We start from the raw sequence: 24,969 nt of genomic DNA, 5'->3' as shown, positions 1-24,969 counted from the left end.
GTGATGGAATTGGAATGTAATAATACTATTGATTTAATAAATGCTGGCATCTTAATGTCTGGTTTTTGATGAAATTAGTATTACAAGAGTAATTTTCTAATGAATAAATGAGCACTAGGTCATTGGTAAAACAAAGAGGAACAGTATGATAAACGGCACTGATTTTTTTTTTAGCATGACATATCATGCTGATATGAATAAAGGAATTAAAGTGTAGGTCATTATATATCAATTTGAATGCAATACTAATTAAAACCTTCCTTTGACTTCACTGAAGCCTAGTTTTAGAAATTATGCAAATTATTGAGGTCTTGAAAAGAAGTCTGTGCAATGTTTGAGTTCCCAGTAGACCCCCAAAATGGCATGTTGGAACTGAAGAAATTAGTACTGTGCAGTATTATTGTGTAAGTACAAGATTTTAAAACTTTGGGGATGTGTGAATTGTATCTCTATTTCTTTGTCTGTTTTATTTCCTGTCAACATAAGCAAAAAGGGACAGCCAAAGAATTAAAGACTGACATTCAGATGCTACCATAGGGAGGAGAATTGTTTGCAGCCTCCAGTTCTGGATATCAGGTTTAAGAATTCGGCCTCTGCACAGCTAAGATTTTTCTCTTTTTCTCTCATTTAAATCCTCATCAAGTACATTTTAATTTTGTTGTGTTAATTAGTTTGAACTTGTTCTCCCCTGTGCCACTTTCTTCGTAATTGTGTCATGTGAGATGTGTTTGTCTAATGAAGTGGAGATGAGTAGATGCATTAGCTATTTTTGGAGGCCGTGATGGCCGCGTACTAGGTTTTATTAGCAGAACCTGCAGCTCTTCACGTCCCTGCCGGCAGTGGGATGAGCCAGGTTCTAGTGGCCACGTGGGACCTGAGTGCTTCTGCTGTTCTGCCTCTTTCTTGTCTCCCTGCCTTAGTGATCCTTGTTGTCCCCCCGCAGGCGAGCACGCACAGTAGCTGGTGTGTGTTGTCAAGACCTCTGGTGTCCCATCTCCAAGCACGAACACGTGGCCAGGGAAGTTGGGGTGCCATTTTCTCACGATGGCTAATCTCAGGGTGGCTCCACATCAGGTGTGTTTCCTACATACCTGTTGGATTCTGCAGAATCGGGGAGCCCTCTTCTAGGGATGGGAGCCACCTGGGAGCCAAAGACGTCCCTGCGGCGGATGCTCACAGCAACGGTGACCAGTGTGTAGCTGGGGCACCCAGGGCATGCTCGGAGTGAGGAGCCCTCCCGACCTCCTTTCTCAGGTGGCACCGTGAAGCCCGAACGCCATCTGCCCGGTCATCTTTGCCCAGGGAGGTGCTTCACATTTCTCAGTCCTTAGTTATTTCCTGAGTATTTCCTTAGTTATTTCAAGTGTCTCCAAGTCAGGAAGCACATTACCTAGTGTCGCCTTCATTCAGTGTCGTGCTGAACACAGAGGTTGAGACTGCTGTGGGATTTGTAGCCAATCGCCCATACTGGATTAGCCACGTCAATCAGAAATAGGCATCATGAGCGATGATTTATGAGGCACCAGAGATATTTTCCTGCATACCTTGCTTTGGTCTTCATTGCTTGCTAAACCAACATTTGAAAGCAGTGAAGATATTTGTCAATTTTTTTTTTTTTTTTTTTTTTTTTGTACTAGGGATTGAATCCAGAGCAACTTAACCACTGAGCCACATCCCCAGTTCCTTTTATTTTTTATTTTTTATTTTGAGACAGGGTCTCGGTAAGTTGTTGAGGCTGGTCTTGAATTTGCAGTCGTCCTGCCTCAGCCTCCTGAGCCACTGGGATTACAGGTGTGGGCCACCACAACCAGCAAGGTGTTTGTTAATTGTTGATGAAGCCTGTGACTAGCCATTTATAAATGTTTGGGGGATATAACTTCTTGTGTCAGAATTCCCTCTGACATACTTTTTTCCTAAGCCGTTGAAGAAGGTTATGAATTAACAGCAAAACATGGAGCTTCTAAGTAAATGATTAGTATTAAGAGTATTTCGACTCTGTTGAAAGTGACTTCCTTTGAAGTAAGACTATAAGAGCCTACAGATTGTAGGAATTTTGTTTTTATTAATTACAGATAAAACTCAAAGATCCTTCTTTTGTTCCCTGCTTCCCAGTCTGTGATATCATCTGGTGGCTAGATCATGGACTTAGAGTCAGACTGTTGTTCAAATCCTGTGTGTCATAGCATGAGTAACTTAACTTCTCTGTCTTAATTTCATCACTATAAGATGGATACTACCCTATGGTCTTCGGGAAGGGGAAATCATACCTTAGGGAAAGCGCTTGCAAGTATGCTCAGCCTGTCCCTTGTCATTACTCCCACCAGCTTGATATTATTCACCAGTCCAAATTAGTCTTAATGCGAGTCACTGGACCTTCGCAGGAAAGAGTCAGAACCCTGAGGTGCTGGAGGGAGGATAGCCAGTGAACCCTGAGCAGAGAGAGGAAGGTCATGTAAACAGATTCTCCTTTACCATGCCATTCTAGTGAAGGCAGATTCCCTGAAGAGAGACTGGTAAGGCAGCTTGCTAAGACAGCCCTCCCATAAAATGAATGGCATTTCATTTTTGATCGATATAAAACTACTTTGGGGCAAAAATAAAAATGGGTAGCCATGAATGGGGCTGGGAATGGGCATTGCTGGCATTCATCAAAGGAGAGTAGTTTTTCAGTAAGCATTTTAACTGGACTCCAGCTCATGTAAGCAAACAGTATCTTCTTGAATGTGACGGGCTATTTGTAAATGTGCTGAGGGTTTAGTAATGCGTCCTGATATCAGGCATAGCATCTCTTGTGATACAGCTGTTGGGAAGTGTGAATGATTCTCTAGAGTTTTGCAAAGGCCAGAAAGTCTGTTTTAAACCACAGCGAAGTTTCCATTAGCTCTCAGTAGATAATTGATTCTGTGACTCATCTTTGGGAGCCAGGAACTCTCTTTCCTTCACATTGAAGATGATCAGCTGGGCGTTTGTGTAAATGCACACATGTACTCCGACTGCATTAACAGTCCAAAGCAGAGGACCTGGGAGTGATCACATTTGTTTTTCAATGAGAAAATCTGCACCTTTTTGTATATCATACAAATATGGCTGTTTAGACACATGCACAGAACTCAACAGGTCTGCCTGTTGACTTATTTGGAGATTTGCTGGTGTTGAGTTCTTCATTTGTCCTAAACGTGGATATTTCCTAGAAATGCCCAATGCCTTCTTTTACCTTTTACATCACATTCAGGTGCCTTCATGTGGTACACAAGTCCCAGCCTCCCTGACTGCATTTTCTGTGCTACGTTTCCGGCATCTTTGCTCCCTCATTCAGAGTCACATGCTTTTCATATTCCAAATGAAGATTCACCCCTTTAAGTCCTTTGACTGCCATGAGCACAGTGATACTTAGTTTTTATATGCTAGAAGTAAAAGAATTAGTGCTGAAATTTCTTCTAGCCTAGGTCTTCCTTAACTGTCCCTTGTCTTTTCCTTCTTAGACAAATGTAGGTTTTGGGGATGTCTGTGTAACACCTAGTAGGCTATTCTGTGGTCCTTAGTAGTTTATAATGAATGAGTGGTAGAACAGGGAATTGGAATGGATGTCAAGAAATCATCTAGTTTTTCCCCAGCCTTCAGCTTAATTCAATGAATATTCATTGAGGTCTTTCTTGGACGGACTGGACACCACAAATGAGAGAGTTTGGCATTTGCCAGGAAGCATTGCATATATGACGTGGCTGTCTTCCATGTTTTCCAAAGTTCTCCAGTGGCCAGAAGTTTCAGTGGCAAGCCTCTGAAAATATTAAATCTGCTTCTGCCATCAAAAGTTCTTGGCATATGAATAGCAGAAATTTTAGAGTAGAAGATGTCCTCAAACTCTTAGATTTTACGTCTTTAGCCTTCAGTTTTTAACATTTCCAGTGGGTTGGTTTACCTTTGAACCTGTGCAATTTCTACCTGATCCCAGTAAATTTTTTTTTTTATTTTCATGGTGAGTGATTAAAAAAATGACCTTCAGAAATTGAAAATGAGGATTGGAAGATACAGGAATGTACTTCGTAGTTACCAGATTAATTTCTGAGACTTGAAATTTGAATTTAATTGGACAGCACAGATCTAGGTGGATATTTAAGGTCATGTTGTACATACCTGTGCTTGGATGGGGATGACTTTGAAGCAGTGGTCCAGGCCACACTGAGAGCTGGGGCTGTAGAAAGGGCCCCAGGCTGTGGGAAAGCTGACTCCACTCAAAGAGCAAGGCCAGAGCAAACGTGTCGGAAGCAGAGCGCATGTGCAGCTGGACCTGGGGTAGGACAGCCGGTAGCCCAGGAGCCCCGATCGATCGCTGGCGGGGCCTCCCCTCCTGTGGAGACTCGTGAGAGGGGGAAGTTCCAAGGAGAGCCCTGGAGCGGAGTCCATCAAGGAGCAGGGGCCAGTTCCTGTGAGTAGTGACCTCAAGCAAGTTTAGCTGTGTCGCTGTGGGTGTTGAGGGGAGGGTGCCATGTGGACACGGAGAAACACAAGGGCTTCTGAGAAGCTGCTCACCTTGCCCTGGGCCAGTTACTATGCATGTGTCATGAGTACCCGAGGGATTCCGCATAATCAGGTGGTGTGATAAGGATTGCTTAATTTTGTTGAGTAGGCTCAGGTAGTTTTTTTATATTATAATTTTAGAGTGAAAAGTTAAAGATTTTTGTGCTGTAAGGGGAAATGTATTTACCTGCAAAGCCCATGAATGTGACTCATTTCCCACTGATAGGTATTGGGGGTGTCGATGCCTGACAGGAGCGTAACTTTTAATCTTCTAATTCAGACATCAATTAGTCATTTTCAATTTAGTTCTTCTTCCTCCACATACGTGGTTTATAGCCCTGCCTTGGCATTATGGTTGGTGTGTGTTAATATGTATTAACTCCCCTAGACTGTGACTTTTCATTCCTTTTCTTTTCTGACCCGCCTTCGCCAGCCACCTTCAAAAAGAAAAGTTTTATTTGCAACATAAACGATGAAAGTCATCACCTGCACCTAAGAATATCCCCTGTGCTTTTTCCTTATGCATACAACTTTTATAAAGTGTTGATTGTAAGCTCTTAAAGAATTTATAAAGGTTGCAGCATAAACGAAGTCATTACCTGCACCTAAGAATATTTCCTTGTACTTTTTCCTTTGCGTATAATTTTTATAAAGTGTTGATTATAAGTTCTTGAGGAATTTATAAAGGTGAAAAATGCACTTGTTCCTTTGATTCATTTTTTTCTTGTATTTGACTGCATCCCTTCTTGCTCTGATTAACCCCCATCCCTGGATGGTGGCATTAATTGCTTCACCCAGACCCAGCATTTATTGTGCATCTTTGTGTCCAAAGACCTTTGCCAGTGGCTGGGGGGACATGAAAAGTCAAGGGTCCTTGTGATTCCTTAGGCCTTTATAATCTGTACTCCCTTGGGCCAAGCAGAGAGCAGTGGAGAATTTTGTGAGCAGCTCCTCTTCTCTGGTCTCCCGTTGGACATCGACACTGTTGACCAGCTTTTGGGGTTGAGAATGGAGGGAGCAGGGATAGACCAAATGGGCTGTCTACACCTCAAAGCTGGATGTAGAATGGCGTCATTGAATCAACTAAAACCCACTTTGGATTTTCAGATAAAAGGCAGCAGTGGATCTTCAGGTATTTTTGTACATCACATGCGATTGATGTGTTTGGGAATAACAAGATTTATCTGTAGCTACTATTTTCTCAGGGACAGACTGCAAATATATTTATTTATGGGCTACCACTTACACAGAGTGTGAGTTATGGGGTGACCTCTATTTTAGCAAGATGAATTCTCAGATCCAGAGTCCAGCCATCCTCGTCTGTTCTGTGTAGCTGAAGTGGATATTGAAATTTCTTTCTCCAGCAGACAGGGAAGCCCCAGCTCTCACATGTCAGGTTGCTGCAGGTGGCTCATTAAACTGCCAGACATCTATTTAAAAGGGGGTGCTGCTCATCTTTATTCAGTGCGAGTCAGGTTCTGATCCAGATTCTGGATTTGTGCACACAGCTCCCTACCAGTAACTGGTAAGGCCGTTAGGAGTTCAGAGCACAGGAGGTGGGGCACACTGTCCCCCAGCAGGTACCACTGATGCCCTGTGACGTAACTCCCCTAGCAAGAGGTTTTCTGAAGCATCCCCTGCTGTGTTTAAGATGTCTGATTGCCTCCATTACTCTGCTGTGCTCCAGTTGAGAGGACCCAGGAAGATCAAAGCCATGTAACCTGAGTTTTTTTTTTTTTTTGCCTAGTGTAAATCTCAGCATGGCCACCGTGTGCCTTGGAAAAGCAATTTAGCCTGCAGAAATAATTAAATCCTCAGTACCTTGCAATAATTAGAAATTTGAAATGGGGAGGGTTAATTATTTCCATCAGCTTTCAGAAACCCGCCCCCAAAATGCTCAAGGATAGCACCCAGACGGTCGCCGTGTTCACAGAACAATCGCCTTCAATGTTTTTGTCTTCTTCCCTTCAGGATCATGCAGATTTGCGAAGCCATTTCTTCACAGTTGGGATGAAGCTAGAGACAGTGAATATGAGCGAGCCATTTCATATCTGTCCTGCATCAGTGACTAAGGTGGGTTTTGCTCTTGTGCTTGTTGCCTTAACCCCCAGAGTGAATCAGCTCCATACCAAGCAGTTGAAATGCACTCACGTAAAGATACCCCACAGCACCAGATAAGCCAAGGGGACATTGCTGTCCCTCCAGTCCAGTTCTTTTGGAAGCTCCTTTAGTCCATGGTGGCAGGGCGAGTCTGGCCAGATGCCTCCTCATAGGCTGAATTTTCCTTCTGATGCTTTCTGTTGGTGAGTGCGTGTCGTGGTCATTGTAAGAGTCACTCACTTCTCCTGCATGGGGAGGCGTGAATAGGATCTATTTTTGAAATGCCTGAAAAATGGAGGGAAGCAAATTCTCAGCTCCCTCTGAGCTGGTGTGTCTGCCTCCTTGTGCTCATCTGCTTCCACTGATTGGAGAAAAATTCACGCTTCTGAGACTCACAGGTCCAAAAGGAAACAACTTTCTTATGTAAAGGCATTTTTATGATTGGATCGTCCTTTAAGACTATCTCTTCATAAAAAAATCTCAATGATATCACCTGCTCTAAAACTTAAATTGCATGTTTTTAACCTTAATAATCTGTTATAAATGGTGCGAAAACCCAACAAACGTAGCATTCTTAGCCCATGTGTTTTCTAGTTAATGGACTTTGGTGCATTTCAGAGAGAGGTGTTGAGGATTCAAAAGTCAATTATATTTTAATCTTTTCTGAAGGAATCTCATTCATTCACGCAGTGATTAGTGTTTGAGCGTATTTGCATTATGTTTTTTTATGTATGATTTGGTAGAATCTTAGAAATTCGGTGGTAGTTATGTGTTACAGAAGGTGAAAAGTGGTTATGATCTGAATTGCTGTTTTCCTCTTTTCTAAATTTTTTCCTTTGGTGAACAAATTGTTTTTGTAACTGTTAAGGTGATTTTTTAAAGGAAACATTTTTAACGTATGCTTTATGGTGTTGTTGGAATTGAACCACAGTGCCTTCCCTTTTGTGCATCATCCATTAAAAACCTTTTTATTGGAAATGGTCTTGGGGTTCTTTGCTGGTAGTCATCAAAAAATTTTCCAGAACTGAAGAGTTAGCTGCACCTTGTGGAAAACCTAGCCAGAATGTGCCTTCGTTGCTGAAGTTGATGTCCATTCTCTGGACACATGGCATATTGTCCTCATTCTGAAGGGTGACGCTGTCAACTTTACGTGGCATTACCAAATAAACTAAGTAGAACCATATGCTGGACCATCCCTGGGAACCCTGAAACATACCTCCCCGGGCCCAAACTCCTCTTCATGCAAACTGGTCTCAAAGCATTCTTGGTGTAGAAAATACTATAACTAGATTTATGTGTCAAAACCCTGGAAAAAATTTTAGACTATTGTGTTTGAGAATATAACGCACTATGCTGTCATGACTCATCACAGTGAAGATTTCGTTCCCTGCACCCCCCTTGAGGTTTTTCTTTGTGGCACGACTGTTGCTGAAGTGAGTAACTAATATTAAAGCCAACAGACAGGAATGCAGATGAGCATGTGGCAGATGCAGTACCGAATGATCATCTTCAGCAGTCTAGCAGGACTATGATTCTGGTGCTCCACAGTGGTCAGATTCTGACGGAGGATAAAGACAGCATCACCTGTGACATGAGACGTGTTGATGAGCGGAGAGGACATTGGAGTTGCAATCTGGAGTTGTGTTTCTATCTCTGTGAGCTCTGAGCTGTGCAGTCTCGGGCAAGTCGATTAACTGCTCGTGACCTTTCATTCTGAGACCTTTGGATTCTGGACCAGATGGAACGCAAACCAGTGGTTCTGACCATTTGGGAATGTGAACCTTGATGCATATGCCTACATGAACCTGCATTTAAATGGGTTTTGGAAATTCCTTGGTGCCTGTCTTTACAAAGTCCTGTGGTGCTTAGAGATCCTGCCACCAAAATTACTTGTCTGTTTTAATGCGTGTGTGTGTGTATAGGAGTATTTTAGATTATTTTTGCAGATATTTATTGAGCATTTACAGGCACTGTTCTGAACAATGGGTTGTGGACAAAGTCCATGATATTTGAGGGGGCTTATACTTTAATGCGGGAAAACAGACAATAAGCAAAATTAATGAGTAAATAAATGTAGTATATTACATGTTACTTGCTGAGGAGGAAAATATACCAGGGAAGGGCTAATGGAGTATCCAGGTGGAGGGAGGATATAATTTTAAGTGAGGCTGACAGGAATGGCCTCCCTGGGAAGGCTGGCCATGTTTGAGCCTTTCCTCTTTTCAGAGGCTTAGAACTGGAACTGTTTACCGGAATTAACAGAGAGGAGCAGAGAAGCGAGTTTCTTTTCCTGCTTAACTATGAACCTAGTTACCCCCAGAAAATATTTTATAAGACAGGTACCATCATTTAGGAAAAATGTTAAAGTTCCCTGATGTCCATTAAGTTGGGAAAGCAGTCTTTTTTCCTGCCCTGCTTTACTATGGGGATTTAAACCCACCGTGCTTTTCAGTGTGGAGGACCACCTGATTTTTTGCCCTCTTCTTGGTTTTATCAGCATGACTTGTTCCTTTTTCATCTTCCATGTTTTATCTTATATTCCTTGGATATTTATTCAGTTCCTCTATACATAGCATTTGGAAATACTTGGATGAATGACAAAGAGGTTTAAGTTCATTGTGTTCGCAAAGAACTTATGAGCTGGTGTGTTACCAATCCAGGAGAGAAACCATGCTCTAGGAGCGCAGAGCAGGGACCATTTATTCCAGCCAGGGCAATAACATTGACTTTTGAGTTGCCCCTGGAAAAATGCAGTGAGTTTTAACAGACTAACTAGGCGGTTGGGGTGACGTAGTCTGTGAGGCAGGCTTCCTGTGGATGAGCAGCTCCTAGGCTGCAGGTGGGGTCTCTGGAGGGTTCTGATGCAGGGTGAGTCTAGAGATCCCACAGGCCAGATCTTGTCCATGTTGGAATGATGTGAAGTGAGGAGTTCTGTGCCTGCTCTGGATACTGAGAAACCAGGGGCCTTTCACAGCATCCCTCTTAGCTTTTGTCCAATCAGTTTGATGACATATCTGTTTGGAAGCAGTGCCGGCCCTATAGATGTAACACCAAGGAATTAACCTTTGGCTTTTTGTTTTTTCCCCAGGTTTTTAACAATCATTTTTTTCAAGTGACTATTGATGACCTAAGACCAGAACCTAATAAACTCTCAGTGCTGTGCCATGCGGATTCTTTGGGGATTTTGCCAGTACAATGGTGCCTTAAAAATGGAGTCAATCTCACTCCTCCTAAAGGTTTGTATCCTGTGAAAATTTGTGAGATTCTGGTGGTTCCAGATGGTGTCTCATTGCTGTTGAAGCAGAGAAGTTTGTACTATAGAGATCTTGGGTGCAGTGGAAGTGGAGTGTTCTTGGATAGCTTGGTGCAGGCCTCACTCAGCTCTGTCCCCGGGTGAGGTGTGTGCCATGGGGCTCCCCAGCCCACTCTGTCAACTGCAGTTCCTCCACCAGTGACCCTATCCTTGGCAGCTCCCTTGCTCCTGTGTGGCGGTAAAGGAAGGATGTGGTATTGCTAGTTACCCACTTGAAAGTGTCTGAGAAGTGACTTATAAGTGCAACAAAATGCTAATAAAGCATTTCTTTAGATTTGTATTTCCAGCCAATCAGATTTTCCCCAGGGCCCAGTTGCTCTCAGATACACATCAATTTGATGCTATAATCCATTAAAACCGTTCTCTTGGGAGTCAGGGTGCATCAAAACACTTTCAGACTGGGATCCAAGAACCACACAACTGATCAGTGCTACCTTGTCATTTGGTAGCCTGGCTTGTCTCCTTCAGGTCTGAGGTTCATCCAGGTGGGATAATAGTAAGCTGAAAGTTAACAATGTGGAAAGGAAAGGAAAGGACGTCACAGGAGAGAACTGAGAAAAGATCAGAAAAATGAACTTATCTGGGGGAGATTTTAACAGACAATTTCAGATTAAAAAAAGGATTTATACTAACCTGTTTGAATCCCTAGAGATCAGATTACTTCCAGCATTAGCTGTATTTGGGAGGGTAGGTTCCTGTTTGCCCAGTGGCTGTCTTGTGCCCTCTGCATCATTTAATTGGGCTGTGCCCAGCTTATCTGTAGCACAACTGTATTTGCTGGGCTTTTATCTCATTTTTCCTCCATACTCATCCCCACGAAGGAGATAGATGCCTTTGGGTATTTCCATATCTCCCGCTGACCCTTCAGATTAAAGCTGCATAGTCACGGCATGCGGGCTAGCGATTATATGGTAAACTTGCATGCAGCATTGCTTACCAGTCATTGTTTTAAATGTCTAACTCATCTACTCCTCAAAAATAATGCTATGAGGAAACTTAGTCATGGAGAGTTTATATACAGTATGCCCAAGGTCCCTCAGATGGCAGGTGGCAGGCAGGAGGCCTGCCCCTGAGTCCGTGCTTGATGCTGGGGGCGGACCCCAGTCCACAAGCCCTCCCTGTGTGTTTCCGTTTTGGACTTGAGCCAGATCACGTCTTCAGTTTTCAAGACTGTCACCTGTCACCAGAAGTACCTGTGGCAGGCCCCAGGTATTCTGTGGAGTCCAAGAAACAATAAAAGTCTAGGTGTTTCTATGATCCTTAAATATGACCTTTTGGCTTTCCTGTTATCAGAGATCTATTGTCATAGATAAGGACTTTCTTGCTGGGAACTCTCAGCAACAGGTCTCCTGCCAAGTTGGAAAGCCCCTAAAGCCATCCTGCTCTTTCTTGGGGAAGGGTCCCTTGTCATCAAAGGAGACTGTTTCTAGATATCTAAAGTGCAGCTCGGTTAGACTTTGCAAATTCCTAGCTAGTAATTGGATCTGTTTAAGAATTTTAAAAAGTAAAGTATTTATATCAGCGTTTGGCAGTTTGATGCATCCATTGGGTAGAGACTTCACAGCTATCTATCACTGTCATTAGAGTTTTTGAATACATTCTTATGAACTGTATATAGAGAGATTGCTGACTAGCTTACTAGAAAAATGGGTGTGCCCATTTGGATCCTTGCATTGTTGTGTATTAACGTAATTGAACTGCTAAACATGCAAAGGAAGGGTCTCACAAATTTATTTACAAAATCAAATATTTTTGTATCTTATAACTTTTTTATACCTCATAATTATCTACCATTGTCAGTTTTTTTTTCTCTGTTACCCAAGGATGAAATTGTCTTCATCCAGCCTTTGCACCTCTTTATTCCCCTATTGGAAGTGAAGTACGCCTTTTGTAGTCTCAAAGAAAAAGAATGTTTCTTCGTGGGTACGATAGGTTACTTTTAGGAAACTGAGTGTGGTTGATTAGTACCTGCCAATTAAAAAAATCTCAGGGTTAACCTTTTAAATCCTTAAAGACTTTAAAAAGTGATATTAGTTCAGGACCCCATGGTAATATGCGGGAACTCTCGACTGTTTTCTTGAAATAGTAGAATTTTTACTTATAACCAGTAGGAAAAAGACCAGAAACCAAGAAAAATGGACAAGGAATATGAACAGACTAATGCTCTGTAAAAGAAATAGTGATTTACAGGCAAACTCATCATAACAAGAGAAATACAAGTGAAAATCATGTTGAGATGCTGCATATTTATCAGAGAAGGCCAAACGACAAAGAACAGAATCCCTCAGATTAGAAGAGTACAGGGTCCCAAAGATTCTCAGACTTGGCTGTGCAGGTCCAGGTGGTGCAACTGTGTGGAAGGTGGTAGAGGAGATGGCACAGATGCATTTGCCCATTGACTCAGAAGTTTCACTTCTGGAACTTTCTCCCAAAGGTAGCCTATACAGAAAGTGTATGCATAAAAGTTTTTTTTTTTTTTTTTTTTTTTTTTTTTTTGGTCACATTATTTTTTTTTTGAGGGGGGATTCAGATCTTTATATTTTATTTAAAAATTTTTAAATTTTTTTTATTTTTACAGACTGCATTTTGACTCATTATACACAAATGGGGTACATCTTTTTGTTTCTATGGTTTTACATGATATAGATTCATACCATTTGTGTAATCATACATGTACATAGGGTAATGACATCTGTCTCATTCCACCATTTTTCATACCCTCACTCCCTCTCATTTCCTTTTATGTAATCTAAGGTTCCTCCATTCTTCTCTCATACCTCACCCCCAACCCCATTATATATCATCATCCACTTATCAGGGAAAACATGCAGCCTTTGCCACATTATTTTTAATAGCAAAAGATGGGGAAAAAATCCAAATGTTCATCAGGAGGATATTGGTGAAATGAATTTTGGATATCTACCTAGTGAAAACTGTGCAATTATTGGAAGTAATAAGAGAAATCTATAAACTTGTATAGAAAGCTGTCCAAGATACACTGAATGAGAAAATTTAGTCAGTATACTTCCCTGATTGTTGGAGAATAAGTAAATAAGAGAACTTTACTGTGATTGCTCATATTTTTGTAAGAAATCCTCTAAACACTGCAGAACAGACTATCTGGAGCTGTTGTTTCTATGTGGGCTTGTGGGGCATGGGGGTGGGGCATGGGATATGGCTAGGAGTGGGACTTATAATGGAAGGCAGAGGAGTCTTCACATCCTTCTTTTCTGTTTTTGTGGATTCAACCAACAGTGGGTCAAAAATATTTGGGAAAAATCATGCTGAACAGGTACAGACTGTTTTCTTGTCATTATTCCCTAAGTAATGCAAAGTGACAACTATTTACATCTCACTTACATTGCACTAGCTATGATAAGTAACATAAAGATGATTCAAAGTTTGCAGGAGGATGTGCATAGGATCTTTGCAAACACTGTGCCTTTCTTATCAGAGAAGAGCACCCATGGATCCTGGTGTCTGTCAAATCCTGGATTCAGCCCCCCACTGATACCAAGGGACAACTGTATTATTTTTAATCTCCCAAATTTAAAAATGTATGAACTAAATAAATGTGTTCCCTATGTAAAAATAAACATGTTATTAAAAATAGAAGGTTTTTATTACTGAAAAAGAGCTCAGAGATTATCTCATCATTTTAACCCAGTCATTTTCTATTCGGGGAAGTTGAAGCTCAGTTGTGTTAAATGATATTTGTGATCCTGAGACAGAGGTTGATTTGAACCTTAGGTGTATAGCCATATTCACACTTTGCTGCTCTTCTCGGTTTCTGGCATCTCCATGAACTCCATCCTCCTTAGTAATTTTGGGGGAGTTTTGGTGGCCCTAAGCCCAACTAGCAGATGTTAATGGACCATGACTTTTACATGATGAAAATAATCTATACATGAAAGCAGTTGGCAAATTAAAAATTCTAGGGAATCATTTTCCAAGTGCCGATGTAAGTCATAATACAATTGTGGCTTTATTTAATGAGCTGCTTTAAATAAGGAGAGTGGGATATATTTATTTTTGCAATTAAAATGAGTAAGAAATTAGAGGTGGCAGTGGTGGTGGTGGATTTTGTAGTGTGGTTTAATGGTTTCCTTTTGGGGTAATTTACTACTCACCTTATCTCAACACAAGGGCCAGGAAGCTTGCTGTGGAATTTTTCAGACAGCTTTCTTCACTTTATTAATATGTGGAAGTGGAAGCTTTTAGAATAAGTTTGTTGTTTTAGACTTGAACTGTGAGGTTTCTATCTAGAATATGTAAGTTTGATTATACATGTTGCCAAGTGATTTTTAGATAGTCTCAAGTGCATGTTTTCTAGGAATGTATTATGTTTAGATTTCTGCGGAAACCATGAATCCTGCTTACTATTACTATTACGTGTTACATACCTAATCTCCAAAAGTATGAAGTGGAAGCAGCTGAGGAAACAAGACATCCGGTGGAGGAGAGAGAAGTGCAAAGATCATAGATCCTTATTGCACTGTTTTGACTCTATTCCTACTTTTATATACATTACATATACATACGGATATGTATATGTAATGTATATAAATGTATACATATACGTATACATATATGTATAATGTATACATATATGTATACGTATATGTATATAAAAGTAACATGCCCCAGGCCTTAAGGACAGGAAGTGTAAGGTAGAGTGGATAGAAGTTCCCAAGTGACTTTCTGCAGCAAGTGCTTTCCTATTAGGCCAAGGACAGAATCTTGGAGATTTTACCCAATTTGCTTAAACTCAGTAAACACCAAGTTGGTATTTCATGAGAAGTTGTTAAACAAGTACATCATAAATAAACTGAGCAAAAATATATATATAGGCTATTGACCGTGAATTGCCATGTTTAAATTTTTCCATTAACCTTCATGGCGTGTAATATCAAAGATTAGTTGTAGAATTAGAGGAAGAAACGTTCCACCCAGGGGGACTTTTTGGAGCAAATGTTCAGCCTTTAAATTTCTGTTGTAAAATGTTGGAGCAAAGGCTGAAGTCAATGGTTCATTTTAGCACTTTAATATATAACTGTTAGGCTGACCATTTAATGGACACATAAAATGTTAGCATAATTTAGGAAGTCAAGGTGCTTAATTATTATCATAGTACAAAGTAGCGAATCCTAATTTGTGTTTTTTTTTTTTCCTAAAGAAAAGCTTCAGTCACTCACTGATGGACTTAGTTCATTTTGCCAACCATTTTATTCAAAAAGGGGACAGAAAAAAAATATATAGGTACTCTTTGCCCTGCTGCTTGGAAAAGGTGCTGATGTTTTGCTGTGTGTGATTCAGATGTTTAGAAAGTAGAATAAAGCATTATTGATAAAGGTGACCACTGAGTCATCCTCTGCTCCCTCGTTTGTCATATCCTGTATCTAACCCTCTGGTGAATCCTGTCACCATTTTCAGCACGGTAACTGTGTACTGTGATGATCACCTGGCCCAGGTCACCATTGGATTTCACACCTTACTGCAGTGGCTTCTTGTTTTCTTCAGTAGACTCTGATCATGTCAGAACACAGATCACACATCCCTCCTCTGTTCAGACTCTCCAGTGTCTTCCAGCTCACTCAGAGTCCAGGTCAAGACTGTGACCACAGCCAGCACCACCTCGCTGCGGTGATGCCTATCGCCCGTCGGGTCACCAGCCTCCTTGCCATTTCTACATCATGGCGGCACGGCCCCTCCTTAAGCCCTGACACTTCCTTTTCCTTCTGCTCAGATGCCCTGTCCAGCTTAGTCCCCGTCTTCAGTCTTGACTCAGGTGTTGCACCTTCTTGGTATTGTCTTCTGGGCTACCTTATCAGATATTGATAGCAAATTGCTACCCCCAACATTTTTATCTCCTTTCCTGCACTGTTTTTCTCCACAGAATTTCTTGCCATGTAATATACAAATAAGTAATATATGTTTTACTTTTTTGTCTTGTTCTTTATTTCTCCACTAAGATGAAAGCTTCACAAGAGCAGGGACTTTTTCTCTTACTGGTCACCCACTCCTGCCCAGTGGCTAGAATAGCAGGTGGCACTTGCTCAGTATTTGTTGAATGTTGAGTGAATTGAAGCTCTGCCCCCTTCTGTCACCACCCAGATTTTTATACATTTATTTCATATCCAGCAACCTTTCTAAACTTTCTCAAGAGCATGTTTCTGTAAGATACAGATTATGTGATTTTGAAGATTTGCTAAAGCAAGCGTGCAGATCTCTCTGAAGCTGGTGCTATTGACCTTTCATTGAGCTTGAATTTATTTCCTCTAACAGTTTTAGATTTAGCCTGGGCTACCATTTCTATGTAAGACCGTGCGGGTAATGTATACCTACTTACAGTGTGTTTTGTTTTAGCTATTTCAAATATATTGTCAGTCATTTGGTTCCATCAAGCTTATTAATTCAGTTGTTCAAATGTTCTGTATCATTGCTGTATTTTGGTCTGTTCTTTCAATTTTCAAAAGAAAAATGCTTTTGCTGTGGGAAAAAATTGGAGAAAAGAATCCATTTGTCTGCCCAGTAGGCCAGGGTTTTCACTACCTGTGAAATTGGTTCCCTGTTCTGGTCTGCTCATTAGAAAGGAAGCTCCACAGGGCGAAGGGTTTTTTAAAAATCTGTTTACTACTGTATCTCCAGTGCCAGAGACAACGTCTGCTTCATAAAGATGTCCCTCGTTATTCAGGGCATGGATGGCAAGTCTTGCCTTAACTTGCAGACGGTACTGTATGGAATTATAAAGTTAGAGCATCCCTGTGTGCAGCTGCCTTGGAGGAGCACACCATGCTTCCCTGTGGTCTCCCTCCCTTAATCAGAACCCTGGGCAGGTAGTAACTATCTCTATTCCTTCTCTGCTCCAGTGGTTGGGCTGCCTGGGGCTCGGTGGTTTCCAGCAGCCTAGGGTCCTTCTGCTCCTTCCTTGAGCCTGGTCTTCTTCCACTCCCACCCCCATAAGTTCCTGGGCTACTTAGCTTTTATTTTTTGAGCCCTCATAGATTTTTTGCGTCCGCAGATTTTCTTTTATTTTTGAGTTTTGCTACATAATTCATTTTTAAAATTATATTTCTTCTGGCAATGGAGAGAAGCCTTTCAGATTTGCCCTGCTGGTTACTGGACTTGAAATACAGTCTCGTGTCTATATTTCTGATTTGTTCCTCATCAAATAAAGTTTTTCTTTTTGTTTTGTTTTTTTCAGTGTGGGGAATTGAACCTAGGGCCTTGTGCATGCTAAGCAAGCACAGTCTCTTTAATTGAAAAGAACTGGGAGAGTACAACTTTGAATTATTTTTAGTGTCAAACGTTTTTAGTATCTGAAAATATTATTGGTGTTGACAAGTCTGACTCCCTCTTCTTCTCTTCTTCATTCTTCAGTGTTTTAAAGACATTTTCTGGTGACAGTTGATACTTTTTGAATGTTCAGTTCTATTCCTGAGGACACATCTGTGTCTCTTAATATTATGTTTATAATTCAAAATAGCACTCCGTGCTTGCTCCCAGAGAAGGAAATTAAGTGTCACATCATCACCTCTATTAAATACTTCTCAACATAATTCTCTGAATGATAAGGAAGTAGCATGGCTACTGTGCCTATTAAATTTACTTGTTCTCCTTCTCTTTGCTTACTTTTTTTTTTTTACTTCCTGCTTTATTCTATAAACATAAAAAGGAAGAACAGCTCAGTTGAAGTGAGCAAATGTGTAGACCTTGAAGACCTGCCACGTCAGGAAGGCTTAAGACTGAATGTTAGTTGAGAATATGGAGTTCAAGAGGGGCCTGGAAGGTTAACCAGCAGGGGCTGGGGTTGTGGCTCACTGGTAGAGTGCTTGCCTGGCATGCGTGAGGCCCTGGGTTCGATTCTCAGTACAGCACGTAAGTAAGTACAATAAAGGTCAATTGACAACTTAAAAGAGAAAAGGTTTTGCAGAAAGCAAGTGGAGAAAGCTCTGCTCTGGAACAGACAGTGGCTCCCACCAGCCCTGCTAGCTGAGTTCTGCATGGTCTCGCTCCCTCGTCAGTACCATGGGGACATTTGTCCCATCAGTGCTGCCACTGAGCATGTGGCTTCAGGGACTGTTTGGGAATGTTGGTTGTTTCAAACCCAGTAAAAGCTTGGGTTTGAAAGGAAGAGAGATCAACTTCTGGTCAGCGAGGTGCGTTGGGAAGATTCCCACTGGAGTTGCCCAGCGTGGAAGAGAGTTTCTGAGGGAGAACTAGGAACCTGCTTCCAGAAGGTGGGTTCTGCTGTGTCATCCTTTGTCCACATATCTGGTGTTTGAAGATGATTGTGTCACTTTTCCTTTCAAAAGGAGGTTGAACCAAAAGCTTAGTAAGCTTGCTATTTACACTCACTGTTCTAACATTTAACAAAGGAAACTTTCTCTGGTGTAGGAGAGCTCTCTGTGGGCCATTCACTCTCCAGCCACTGGGTGAGATTCTTGAGAGCTTTCTTCCTTACTTCTCCAGGCCTCTCTCCATCCTTGCCTTCACTCTGCTGTGCTGTGGGTATCAGAGGGGTGTCCAGAGGGGGTGTCTCCTGCTCTCAGCAGCTGCCGAGGCTCAACAAGTCAGAGTCAATACCCTTTGCATCCATCAAAACAGCAGCTAACCAGTTCGGCAAACTGGACACAAAACAGTGAAGATTCTTGAGTAAATACATTTCCTTCACTTAGGAAGTGTTATTGCTTTTATTAGACTTCATTTATAAAAGAATTCTTGTATCACATATTAGTACATATTCATCCTTCAAAACTGAAAAATAGAAAAGTCTAATAATCTCTTCCTTGTAATAATCCTATCTTGATGAAATAACTTTTGATATGTGTTCCTTTCAGTTTCTGTTTCCTTGGGTATACAACTTTGTATATCTACTTCAATATTTTGCACATTAAAAATTAATTTTTGCATTCACACTTGGCTTTTGTCATTTATTAAGATGTGTCATGCCAAAATATTGATGACTTTACATGTGGTACATCCCAAGATCTGTAGGTGAACCGTTTAAACACTTCCTTGTTGCTCTTGTTGTTTTAAGTTGTCTTCTTTATGTATGACACTCTTGCACAGTTGTCCTCTTGAACTCCAGCATAGATGGTTGCTCTGTTCTCTCCTGCTTCTTCTGCTTCAGCCTCTGGGTCTTTCTTGCTGATGGGTGAACACTCCAGACTCGCTCCTAGGCTTTTGTGCTCACTAATTTCTGGCCCCAGTCTCCTCTCTTCCCAAAGAGTTCCATGCCTCTTTCCTCCACCCCAGGATACCTGTGCCACCATTTGCCTTTGGAGGGAGCCTCCCTGGCTGCTCTGTTAACAGGTGTGGCCATCTTCATGTGCTTTCTGCGCTTTGTCTTTGTCACACCTGGGGGCATCCAGGTTTTGATGCTGGTACATGCTGTGTCTCCCCTCACTGCAGGCGAGCCCTGTGAGGGGAGGGGCTTTGTTGATTTTGTTCACTTCTGTATCTCAAGTGTTATGTTAGCATCTGCCTTGCACATAGCACGTGCCAGGTCAGTAGATTTGAATAAAGGAACAAGTGAAGGAACCACGGTGTAGGCTGGAGGCGAGCACATTCTGGAAGATTCTGACCCATGACACACTTTATGAAACTGATGCCTGCCTCAGTGTTTCGAGTTATACTCCAAGTAGAAATGCATAGAAAGGCCTCTTTCCCAGCAGCCTTTAGACTGTGACGTCTTCTAATTGTTTTTCATTTTGCCAATACAGTAGATGGCAGAAAAATAAAAATAAAAAATTTAATAAAAATTATGTTTTATTTTTATAGCCACCCAGCATAAGAATGTTTGTCCCGTATATCTCCCTTATTAGAGAAGGAAATCTTTCCTTAAACTTTTCCCATACTCCCGTCCCAAGCCACATTCCAGGGGCATGAGGCCACCGCCATGGTCTCTGGATAGCAAAGATTCACTTCCTGGTGCCAAGGACGGGCCTAACCGATGCTGGAGAAAATCTGGATTCTGTTAGCAAATCCAAAAATGGATGGCTATGGGGAGGCAGCCCTGGGCTCTTCCACATGCTGAACAGACCCTCCACTGATTGACCTGTTCCCTGTTATCTGCTAAAAGTGAGCAAAGATGCTGTTTTTACCTGACTTCTATTACTGAACTAATTTCATTATCACTATTGAAAACTTGGAAAATGCAAAAAGGTGGAAGAAAAAAGTAACCGAGAGTCCAAAACAATTATTTTGATATGTAGCACTATTAAGTTTTTCTTAACACTTTTGCTGGTCTCTTTCTCAGCGTATTTTTATATAAATCTAATAATTCAGTATAAGCTTGCAGCAGTCTTCACATCTAAAGCGTAACAACCATTTTTTCACTAATGATTTTTTTTTTCAATAAACTGTGCAATTTCATGCCTGCGTGACATCCTGTACACTTGGATAAGTCTCACATCATTTCTTATTGTTGAATGGAGAGTTGTTTCAGTACTATCAACCATAATCCCGTAAGAATCTTAACGTATCGCCCTTTCACAGGTTTTAGAGTCCCGTTTGTGGGATAAGTTCTCAGAAGCAAATTTGTTGTGTCAAAGGGCTTGGGTATTTTTACTGCTATTATCAAATGGTCTTTCAAAAGGAATTGTCCATTTGCACAGTCAATGGTAATGTTTGCAAGTGGAGCTGGTTTATGACCGTTCATTTGTGTCATGAGAAAATGGGTCATCTGCCTCTTCCCATTTGGACCTGGAACAGTTGGAACTTCATTCAGAATAAACACTGATAAAGGCTTAAATGACTCTAATGGTTGTGGTTCAACAGTCTCCCCTGGCAGCTTGTTGCAGATTTTAATAGCCTAAGGGGTTTTATTTCCTCTTATTTTCTTCTCCCCTCTGCTATTTTCCTCCCTCCCTCCAGCTTTAAAACATGTTTTCCTGGCTACAGTTAAGCCTCAGTACTTCTTGTTCTGTCTTTGTTGATTAATGAGTATAATTGACCCCTGTTGTCTCTATTATACGATCCACAGCAATTTGTTTTTATGTAGCAGTTATTTTCTGAGCTGTCACAAAAAATGCCTTACAAAGAGAGCTCATTATCAGCCCAAAGGAAAAGAATTTTAAGTGATGAAGTGAATAAAAAGGTCCCTAAGAGGAGGAGGAGGAAAAGTCTAAGCTGTTCCAGTGTTCAAGGAAATTAGTGAGTTTTGGGGGCAGAATAACTAATTATTGCTTAAACTGTACCCAGCAAGACTTGATTATATCTAGAAATTATTAGATTAAAAATGGCTCCCCACAGAGACTGTGGAGGCCTGGATATATGAAGGGTTGAATGTAGGTCCAGGACAAACATGGAGCATGACATTTTGTGGTGTGGGTTGAAACCCATTAGAAGTTGGTTGTGGAAAACCCAGCTAAATGTCCATATTTAAGAAATAGAGTGAGGAAGTTGGAACGTTTTATCTGAATAGATATTACTGTACAGATTACCCAAATGTTGTGTCATATCAGTATCTGAAAATGCTTTACTTCACATGTGGTTAGGACCCATGATCCCATAAAATCCCATCAGCTCACAAAATTAACTGAGGAAAGAACGGAGGTCCAGGGAAGAGATACAGAAGGAGGCCTTGACTGTAACAAAGCCAGTCTGCCAGGCAGATGGGACCCTGGTGTCGTGGGGATTCACCTGGTCTTCATGGATTGAGTTGTGATGTGATGTTTCTAATCCTGTTACACTTTTCTCCTAGTATAAGAAAAGGAAATTAACCACAGGGAGATGAAAAGAAAATCCTAGGTAGCAACAGTAAAATAATTAAAAATGGCAGCTCTCTGAGTCGTAGAATGACATGACAGCCAGAGGGAGCCTTAAAGCTTTGCTCTAATTTTGTGGATTTGTAGATACGCAGAGTCAGTCTTATGTTTATTTTTACCATGGTCTACCCAATGACCTGCAGAGCTGAAGCTAACACCAGCCCTTATCTTTTCTGGGCCTCTGTGCTGTTAGGAAACTTCTGACCACCCCGAGGTGTTCTGAAGCTCACTCCTCCTTGTACCCCGATACACGAACATGCAGATTTGCTCCAAAACAATGGCAGAGACACTGTGCTCAAAGTGCAGTGTGTTCTATTAATTGTAAAACAACTCAAATTCCATTACCTTTTATTTAAGGCACGCTTTATTTTGTGTAAAAATGTTCAAAGTACATTAGTTTTGTCTCTTCCAGAAACCTCTGATGCAAAAGCCAATGAACAGGAGGGACAGCTCTGGAGAGAAGAGTTAGTGGAAGGACAGGCAGGAGAACTTGAGCAACCACTTTGAAATTACCTGAAAAGAATATATGGAAGCCATGAGACTTCATGTCACCTTGTTGAAAGCAACAAGTTGTCAGTCTTTGTAGAATGAAACAGATGTCTTAAGAAAAAGGAGGACATCCCTGCTGTTGCTGGTCAGTGGGGCTTGGGTGGGGTCAGAGGTCAGTCTCCAGAACCAGAGGAGTGCTATTGTCTTGGTTAATAGCTCTCCCTGCAATCCTTAAAAAAAAAAAAAAAAAAAAAAAAAAAAAAAAAAATGGGTGAATTGAACTTAGTTAATGAAAATAATACCTACTTTTGTTCTGGGAACATTAACGGTGTGGGAGGCAACCACATCTTGAGTTTCTTTTCTTTAATAATTTCTGTAATTCATAATTCTCTGCACCTGTGGGATTTAGTAACTCAAAGTCCTGACATTAAGTGAATTTGCCGCAGTAGGATTCATGACACAATGGATACAAGAAATTGGGGGATGTGTGTCAAAGTGTACTTCAGAAGTCCCCTAATGGATTTATCTTGCATGCACTTCAACCAGTAAAGAGGGTGCACTGAGCCAGGGGTTGTGCCAGTGACGTTCTGCAGGTTGTAGTTAACCACAGTTGGTCTGCACTTCCCGCCTCTGTCCATTGTTGACAGGAGGCGTTTAAGCATCTCACCCCTTTTCCTTGGCCTTGACTCATGGGCTCGACCTGGTGCAGGAGGCCTTTTCCTGCCTCCTGTGCCTTTCTCATTTAGGAGTCCGTGCCGTTGTCCCTCCTCTCCTCCCAGGTCTTCTGTGTTTGCCATGATGGATGTGCACTGTGTAATTGCAGCCCCTTCTTCCCCAGAAATGAAGTCAGTAAAAGAAAAATCACACTGGGAAGATCTGCGTCTAATTAAATTCAGGGCACGGGAATAGTCATTTCTCAAACCCTGGCCTTGTAGTCTCCGATTTGTCCCCAAAGCTTCGAATCAGAGAGGCCCATCTTTCCCAGCCCTCCCTCTCAGTTCAGTTCCAAGGCATGGTTTACATTTCTCCTCTCCCTTCCTTTCTTTGGGGCCTTTGTCTCCCTGTTTGTCTTCTACTCTTTCTTCATTTATTCTTTGAAAGTCATTTCCCAGCTGTATTTTCCCCCAATAAATGCTCATTATTTCTTTGAAGAAACTGAAAGTAAAGTTGCTGTGGACTTGGGATTTATCAACAGGAGGGGTCTTTGTCCATTTCTGCAAAATGGATGGTAGTAATGTTTTGTGTCATTTCTTCTCTGTCTTTCTGCACCTGCCAGCAGGTGCCCTGTAGGGCAGCAGGTAAGTTCCCCCTTCTTCACTTGGTTTCAGGTCCTGCATTGTGATGTTGGTCCTCCTTGCCTGTATTAGGTGCTTTGCATTTTCCAAAACACTTCCTTTGAGCCTCATGAAATCTGATGCTGTGGGGCTTGAGGACTCGTCCTCCGGGGCTTAGACGTGCTGCTCTGACAGTTTCAACCCAGCGCCGACCCACGCTGAGGTCCCTCTGCCTGGAATTTGGCTCAGCTAATGGTGTCCTCTGTGTTTCATCATTCACAGGTTACTCCAGCCAGGACTTTGACTGGGCAGATTATCACAAGCAGCACGGAGCAGAAGAAGCACCTCCCTTCTGTTTTAGAAATGTAAGAAACTTTCCTCTTACTACCTTTTAAAGTCATAGATGTTGTTCACAGTAAGTTTTATGATTTGCTTTCTATTTATTGACCAATTTGGAGTATTGACCAATTTGCATCACGAAACTTTGCCTTTGAACAGTGACCTTTCGGGTTGTGTATTTGTTAGGGTAATGTTGGGTTGGTGACAAATTGTTGAATACATGTGCAGTGACTTGAACACATGCAAAGTTGATTTCTTGCTGAGGGAGGAGTCTAGGGTGTTCCTGATTTAGTGGAGTCTTGGGCTCCTTTGGTCACCTGATTAGCCCACAGGTAGGAAAAAAGCCCAGGAGGTGATGTCCTTGTTCCAAGCACGGTAGCCTGGTGCTGACACATTCCTGTTCACCTTCTATTGGTGAGAACTGGTCTCTGGGCTGCTGTAAGTGAAGTCCAGAGGTGGGTTCTGGGTTCCTTTTCCCAACCGTCATTCCATGCTGTGGAAGGAGGAGGACAGATTTTGGCAGCTACCATCTGTGCCAACATTAGATATGCACTTACCATGTGCTGTAATACTGGCCCATTGATAAGAGAACCAGTCCGTTGATAAGCGATCCTTTGCCCATAAGGCTTATTAAAAATTAGTATTATTTTCTTCTTTGATTGCTTTATGAAGTACTTTGATTACTAGTAAGATTCAAGTTAAACAGTTTTGTGCTCTGCTTACTTTAAACTACTTACTCAAAGAGGACTTATTGGCATAATAATAGGATTTTTATGACACATAAAATAGCAATAAGTGTGGGTACTTGCGTAGTTGTAGGAGGTGGTCTTGTAATCTAAAAAATTATTCATTTAAGCTCCATCAACCTTAGGAACTATGACAAGGCACATGGAATGTTATCCACTTTAAGAATAAAGTGTAAATCGATGGCCTGGTGTGTTTAACAGACTGTTTGGTATGAGCATTAATCTCTTACGCCAAGGAGAAAGGTATCACTCTCTTGCTTGGAGCCTGTGATCGTAGCAGTGCAAAGGAGTCCCAGGCGAGAGACTTGTTTCTGAATGTGCTGCTGACTCATTGCCACCCCTGCAGTGATTTGTCCTCCAGGGATCACTGAACAGGAAAAGTGAGAGGAGAAACTGTTGGCTTAATAGAAGCTCGAAAC

At 41.6% G+C, this 24,969-nt stretch overlaps 1 protein-coding gene across 6 annotated transcripts in view; it reads left to right on the top strand.

Moving 5' to 3' along the window:
* The window catches only part of SFMBT2 (Scm like with four mbt domains 2), a 213,509-nt gene that overhangs the window by 122,945 nt on the left and 65,595 nt on the right, over positions 1 to 24,969 (top strand). For all 6 annotated transcript variants that reach the window (XM_079108106.1, XM_079108107.1, XM_079108103.1 and 3 more), the window contains 3 exons: positions 6,490 to 6,591; positions 9,707 to 9,854; positions 23,748 to 23,830. In XM_079108106.1, coding sequence (XP_078964232.1) covers positions 6,490 to 6,591; positions 9,707 to 9,854; positions 23,748 to 23,830 — 333 coding nt within the window. The remainder of the gene's footprint in view (positions 1 to 6,489; positions 6,592 to 9,706; positions 9,855 to 23,747; positions 23,831 to 24,969) is intronic.

This window comes from Sciurus vulgaris (genome assembly GCF_902686455.1).
Source record: "Sciurus vulgaris genome assembly, chromosome: 12".
Taxonomy (NCBI): Eukaryota; Metazoa; Chordata; class Mammalia; order Rodentia; family Sciuridae; genus Sciurus; species Sciurus vulgaris.
Note: the sequence above shows the minus strand (reverse complement) of the source record. Positions and strands in the feature narration are given on the sequence as shown.